Source organism: Seriola aureovittata, chromosome 18, assembly GCF_021018895.1.
Source record: "Seriola aureovittata isolate HTS-2021-v1 ecotype China chromosome 18, ASM2101889v1, whole genome shotgun sequence".
NCBI lineage: Eukaryota > Metazoa > Chordata > Actinopteri > Carangiformes > Carangidae > Seriola > Seriola aureovittata.
The window spans coordinates 22,866,104-22,872,857 of NC_079381.1; the positions used below are offsets into that span (position 1 = coordinate 22,866,104).

Below are 6,754 nucleotides of genomic sequence, written 5' to 3' on the forward strand. Positions count from 1 at the left end.
ACATAACATAATCTTATATTATAACATGTAGGTCTAAATGTTGGTGGATCAAACATGGCTGATGTTTAATATTTAATGAGGAACCTATTATTATTATTATTATTATTATTATTATTATTATTATTATTATTATTACAGGTCATTTTAACTGCACAGTAAGAATAAGGTATACAGGCTGAAATATAATGTGACTGATTTTCCTTTTTACATTTTAATTACACAATAAGAATAATGAGGTTAATGTCATTTTCCCCAAATTTAAATTTTGCTTGTAAATAGTTTATTTCTATTTTCTTTAAATTAAATTAGATTACAGTTAATTATCAATAGGAACCAGTATATGTGTATTTAATTCATAAAATAGAATTAGTCTTACCAGCCTCTCTGTCACTTTTATTTCTCATTTATGTTATTTAAGTAGCCTATATAATTAATCATTTGATAGTCTTTTACTACATTTTGTATCTTCTCTCTCATACTCGTATCTTCTAAATGATCCTGTGTTACTGTATTTATTGTGTAACTATATTCGGCAGAGGGGATGAATGAAGGTGTTGTTCAGCTGGAGCGATGACGGGGCTTCACATGATTTTCACAGTGAGCTCTTATGTCTGGAAGCAGCTGCATTTCTGTTTCTCTGCTCTTTTATTCATTTGTTTTTCTTTGTTATAGCGTATTCAAAGACTCCAGGGGACCCGTAATGTGAAGATAATAAAACAACAGCCACACAGGTTTGTTTAAGCATCCGTCACAAATCTTTATTCTTGAACGAGTCTCTGTCGTCCACCTGCAGCTGGATTTATTGCCTTTATACTGGATGTGCTAGGATTCATCAGCTAACAGGAAATGTTGACCGTCGTCGTGTTTATGATGAGAGAAGCCGATTAAAGCTGTTGTTTACCTGCAGGTCAAAGGTCATGTCAGCGTCTTGTATATCAGCATGGGTAAAATCAAATAAGAGAGCAGACGAAGAGCAAACCTGCACGTTTTTAATTATTTTAAAGCCAAAAATGTTTGTCTCATTTCCTCTGAACAGTGTGTGTTTGAACAAGAGAAGATAAGGTCACAAAATTTAAGAACAAAAGAAATCGATAAGTGCCGCGGAACTTCTGTCCGACATCCAGACATCCAGTAGTTAGGTCATCAAAACAAAAACATCCAATTCCCCACCTGCATGAAAATGAACGCTCACTGACAGTATGCACTTTCCTGGGAGGCCAACAGAGGTGGAAGGATTTTAATTATAAGGGATTTATTTCCCCCAACATCTCAAAATACAAAGACATTTTCAAAGGACACATGAACGTCATCATAAATTTCTGATAAACTGTGTGTAATTCTGCATCAGTAACAAAAGAGTACAGTGCATCTGGAGGGAAAACAGAAACAAAAAGCTAAATAAAAGAGACAACAGATATAAACAGCAGCATCGGATGCTGAGCAGTTTTAACTTTTGAAAAACAAAGCTTAAAAATCTGTAAACAGGTCTGCATAAGCTAATGATTAATCTGAGAGAACATTCAACATTTAAGTAAGCAGAACAGCACTTTTCATTATTTTGGACAATTTACTTTCCAGGATGCCACCTCTGACAATTTTCTTATTTTTTTCTAAAAAGAAATCAGTAGAAAGAAGTCATTAACAAACCATAAGGTGACACCTAGAGACCAGAGCCTGCCTATTCACCAAAAAAAAAAGTCCTGCTTTTCTTTTTTCTTTTCTTTTTTTTTTTGGCAAAGTGAAACAGAAACACGAGCCTCTATTAAGGAGTGGTTGGAGAGTGCTAAAACAATGCAGGTACGCGAGAACAGGGCATCTCTGTGTGGTTTAGAGATAAGAACAGACAGTCAGGGTGAGCTCTTTGAACAGGAAACAGAAAGGAGGCCAACAGTGTCAGTGTTGTGTCGTCAGTCCACAGGTCGCTTTTCACTGTGTTTCTTTGTAAACTCCTCGGCGTTCTTCATGAATTTTGCGCGGTCTTTAGTGTATTCCTCTGCCAGGTCTGCCCTCAGCGGGTGCTCGGGCTGAGGGATGTTCACCAGAGCAATGAGACACTGGATCACTGGAGGAGAGAGACAATGATTTAGGCGAACTTCACATTATCACAAACAGCAGTGAGGATTTTTTATTTATTTTTAAACCTGCAGTAAATGGTGTTTGTGTCACTTGGCAGCAGCAGAAACAAGCTGCTGTTTTCCACACCCAGCAGTTAGTTTTCTCTGAAAACATCTGCATTAGTTTACATACTTGTTGATGTATTTTCTCTTTGACGGTACAAGAGGAAAAAGGACTAACGGATGCGTTTGGTAAACGCACCGTAAAGAGCTAACACTGATATTGTATTGTATTCTTAATCGATTAATCTGCCAATTATTTTCTTGATTAATCAACTGGTCTGTCAGAAAATCAGTTTCCCTGAGATAAATAATGTGTCTCTTTTTGTCCAAGAACAGTTCAAAACCTTTTGTATGACACACGACTCAAAGGAAGAATCCTTTCATCTCCCGTTACCTCTGTAGGTAATAAGCTAACTAGCTGGACATGCTAATGTTACACTGCCGCTCCTGTAGTCTCTGAACTCTCTGTGTAGAGATCCTTCCTGTGGCCTCTGCACGTTTGCTAAACTGGGATTAACCCCTGACAGAAGCTGCTCAGGAGAGGGTGTTTAGTGAACAGTCAATTACAGGATACAAATATACTGCATAGCTAACATGCTAAGAGTTAGCATACTGAAAATGAATTATAACAAAAACGACGTCTGGCGTGTGAGAATCTGGAGGATTGTAACTTTCAGAGAGGAAAGATTAATGAGCTTCTTTGACAACCAGCAGTTGCACAGACAGCTCAGACCGCAGCAAAGCCCCCCCCCCCCCCCCCCCCCCCCCCCCCGCCCCGCCTCACCTTGGCAGGTCCTTGTGGCTGGCTTCCAGTTCTCCACACTGATGATGGGCAGGCAGACCTGACCCTTCTCGTCAATGTTGGGGTGGTAGATTTTCGTCTTGAAGGTGATCTTGGGAGGCTTGAAGGGGTACTCGGCGGGGAAGATGATCTCGATCCGAAACGCTCCTTTGTCATACGGAGCACAATCCTTTGCAGATGGGGAGAGAAAACAGTCTTTATTATTATTAAAAAAGGAAGAGAAGAGTCTGGGGAAATAGCAGCTGGTGGGGTGTGTTGGTGTCTGTGTTTGATTGACAGCAGCTCTAACGTTAGATCCATGAGTCAATTTAAAACTCAATCTGATTGACTTTTTAGGATCTTAAATGTGCATTTGATTTTTCCATTGGTTTCCGGATTTGGATTTTAAACAAGTTATTTTAGAAGCAGTTCGGGACTCACAGGAACAATGAGGCCTTGCCAGGTCAAGATGTTTGCTTCATCCACTTGAATGTTGCGGAAATGCTTCATCCCAGATTTGCGGATGTCATCGAGCTCCTGGAAAAAATCAAAAAACATACTGGATTTAAAATGTGATCAAATCATGAGATTACTGACACCTCAGTGGAGAATGCACTCTGACCTGTACAACTGTTCTGTCATAACATCTACTTTAATGATGCCTATAATATTCCTTTTCTTCACAGAGGTGTTGATTTAATTCTACTTTTTAGCATCAAGGTCACAGGTGTGGTGTTTCATTTCATTTCACTCAGGTGTTCCTAATATTCTGCTCCCTTTGTGTATGTAAACAGACAGAATGAATTTAGACATTTCTAACGATGCCGACAAAAGCTGAACGTTATCATCTTTGTACAGGTCGATATCGCGGCCGGGATGCCGCATTAGATTGCACAGGTGTACCTAATAAAGTGGCTGCTGCGTGTGAACAATAATGTTAGCGCTTCAGACAGGCAGCAGGGGGAATAAGTGCTGCCAGGTGAGAAGCTTCCAGACGTACAGGAGCTGTGTAATGTGGCCCTGATGGAGTGAATCCAGTCAGACAGTAAACAGTTACATCACTCTCTCCACAGTGAGTCAGATCCACTCTGCTCCACATTTATTCTCCTGCTATAGTTTTCACATGAATGCTGCAATGTTGTCTTTGTGTTACATGCTTCACTTTCTGCTCAATAATGTAGAAGTGTTGACGTCATGTACAACATCTTTACCAACATTAAGACTCTCTAATTATTACAACTGCTCTGCTATGATGCTTATGTGGCAGCAACTAATGATTATTTTCATTATTGATTAATCTACAGGTTATTTCCTTCATTAATCAATGAATCATTTCCTTCCATCAGAATTTCCCAGAATCCACGGCGACCAGAGCTGGAGGAGAAAACAAAACGAAACGAAACAAACAACCAGACAAAACAATTTTCCAATTAACCCAATTTATCTGAGTGATCCAATATGGATTCTTAAGATCCCAGGATTGATCTTTGCATTTATGCTTTTATCATCGATTACGATAAACGATTATCAAAACAGTTGCCAATTAGCTATTTTGTCTGTCAACAAACAGATTAATCGTTTCAGGTCAACGTGGCTTTACCCGCCCCTTAATCTGTCACAACGCCACGAGCTACTAATCCCAGCCTCAGTTAAAAGCTATTGGAGCATGAATGATCATTACAGTTAAGTCACAGAGCGAGTAAGCGTTTGACTTTCGGAAAATAACACTCACTGCTGTTACCAGGATATTTCCAGAATCCTTTTAGACTCTTAAAACCACGTGAATAAAAAAAACACTCAACAAAATATTTCTCAAGTTGCGATTCTATTTCCTATCCAGGAAATCACATCTGTCTTTGTTCTTCTTGTGTGATGTAAGAAAAATATTAAATCGATTCATCGACTGCAGCTTTCGTTGCAATTTTTCTGTGGTTTCATAAATTACAGAAGAAAAAATGAAGTTAGTTCTATTTTACATTGTTTACCGACAGGAAGTAGAAAATCTGTACAAGCTGTTTTACTTCCTGTCATTAAACACATCACAGTAACTCATCTGAATAATAAAACTGGTCTGTCACGGGAATTCAGGAAGTGATAACAAGATACTTCACTCTTGTTATGACATAGGGGAATTCCTAACAAACCAAATCCTTTTATGACGAAATGAAACTGTAAGTATGAGACTGTGATGGCTGAGCAGCCGCACTGAAAGTCATTTACTGAAAGTCATTACACATTGTCATATTTCAGATGTTCATGACTTGTTAGCAGGTCACTTCCTCTATAAAACATCTCATATTGCTTCATTTAAACAATCTTTTAGTGGTTTAAAAAGGTTGAACTATCTAATAATCAGTCACCGGAGTGAAATCAGGAAAGAGGTTTTTGAAGAATTCCTCAAAAAGTGGCTTGTGTGGTTTTATTTGTCATGATGCTTTAATAAACTATTCACATTCTTACACCATGAATCAGAAGGATTTTATTTTTTAGTCATGACACTGTTGTTTGTAAACTCACAGTTCCCGTCAGTTTTACCAGAAGGGATGAATGGATTCCATTAACTATCAGCAACTTCAAGAAAGTGAAAGTGAAATAAAGCCGGCTTCTAAAAAACAGGACAACAATCCAAAGCAAAGACACTTCAAAATGAACTACTACTACATGAACTACTTCAAGAAAACACAAGCTGAAGCTGAGCATCACTGACAATATGTGGGTAGATCTTCAACCTGCTGTGTGAGTGGAACATAAGTGATCTGCAGGAAGGACCGGTTTACTTTTTCTTTCTTTGTGAAATAGAAACTAACACTGCATTAACATTTTGAATATTTTTGAATGTCTAATGACTGTAGGGTTTGTATTTACTTATTTTCACTTTAATAAAAAATAAATAAATTAAATATGTAATCTGCCCAAACTTTATTGCAAAATAAATCAACTGATTATTGAATTAATAATGAAAATAAATATACTGTAAAAGAGCAAATCCTCACATTGGAGAAGCTGAAATCAGAAAATATTTTAACATTGCTTGCTTCAAAAATGACAAAAAGTAACAATTAATTTTCTGCCGATCGATTAATTGACTAACTGTTGCCATAGTAGTTGTTTTTTTTATAAGATAAATCGGCCAGCTGAGGTCTAACGTCACGCCCCAACCCCAAAGTCTCCATGTTTTTGATACAGCTGCTGCCTTCAGACGGTGACAGCACGTAACACAAGCTCACACACTTCCCGCTGACACACAGTGTAATCAGCTCCCGCTTCACACACAGACATGTTGCAGGACTTGATGCTGTATTTGACAGTTTTGTGTTAGTGCTGAATCACGCTCCGCCGGCGGCTCAAACTAACTAACTAGTTACCTCTCAGTCACCGTCTGTCGGACGTCATTATCCTTTCATTTTGTCGGACACGCGAACGACAAACACTTGGACGGTTTCTCGTGGTCCACGGGTCTGTAGCTACACGCACACAGCCGATACAAGTTATTTAAACCCTCTCAAAGTGGAATAAATGGATTAATTTGGGATTTTTTACCTTGCCTAGTCTCCTGGTCGAAGTCATTGTGGAACCGATCTCGTCTTCTTCTTCTTCCTGTTTCTTTCCGTTTCTCCTCGACTTCTTTTGATGTTGTTTTTAAATGGCTGACAGCCGGCGTCCTGGCGCGCTACCGCCACCCATCGGTCTGGAGTGACATGGTCAGACTCAGAATTACAAGGGGAAAGGGTTTGAGTTGGTTTATATGCACCGGTAGCAGAAGATCCATTACATTTAATTAGAGTTCACAAAAAACAAACCTGTTTAACTTAAAATAAGAGACTCTGTTACCATTCAACCTCTTGTTTTTCAAATG

General features: G+C 38.6%; 1 protein-coding gene across 1 annotated transcript; it reads right to left on the bottom strand.

Annotated features, from left to right (window-relative positions):
* Positions 1–969: 969 nt before the first annotated feature.
* On the bottom strand, positions 970–6,586 carry LOC130186190 (ubiquitin-conjugating enzyme E2 L3-like). Its single transcript, XM_056403021.1, has 4 exons — positions 6,439–6,586; positions 3,340–3,435; positions 2,902–3,088; positions 970–2,062 (listed from the first exon to the last, which is right to left on the bottom strand). Exons 1-4 carry the CDS (start codon positions 6,463–6,465, stop codon positions 1,908–1,910), a joined length of 465 nt encoding a protein of 154 aa, XP_056258996.1. The 5' UTR covers positions 6,466–6,586; the 3' UTR covers positions 970–1,907.
* Between the last annotated feature and the right edge of the window lie 168 nt (positions 6,587–6,754).

Bases quoted from the DNA above. Each gene is read 5' to 3' on its own strand.
- LOC130186190 (XM_056403021.1), bottom strand. From the start codon at position 6,465: ATGACTTCGACCAGGAGACTAGGCAAG. The intron at 3,089-3,339 runs GTGAGTCCCGAA...CCATCTGCAAAG, and splicing joins GGCAAGGCCTCATTGTTCCT to GATTGTGCTCCGTATGACAA. The intron at 2,063-2,901 runs GTGAGGCGGGGC...TCTCTCCTCCAG, and splicing joins AGCCACAAGGACCTGCCAAG to TGATCCAGTGTCTCATTGCT.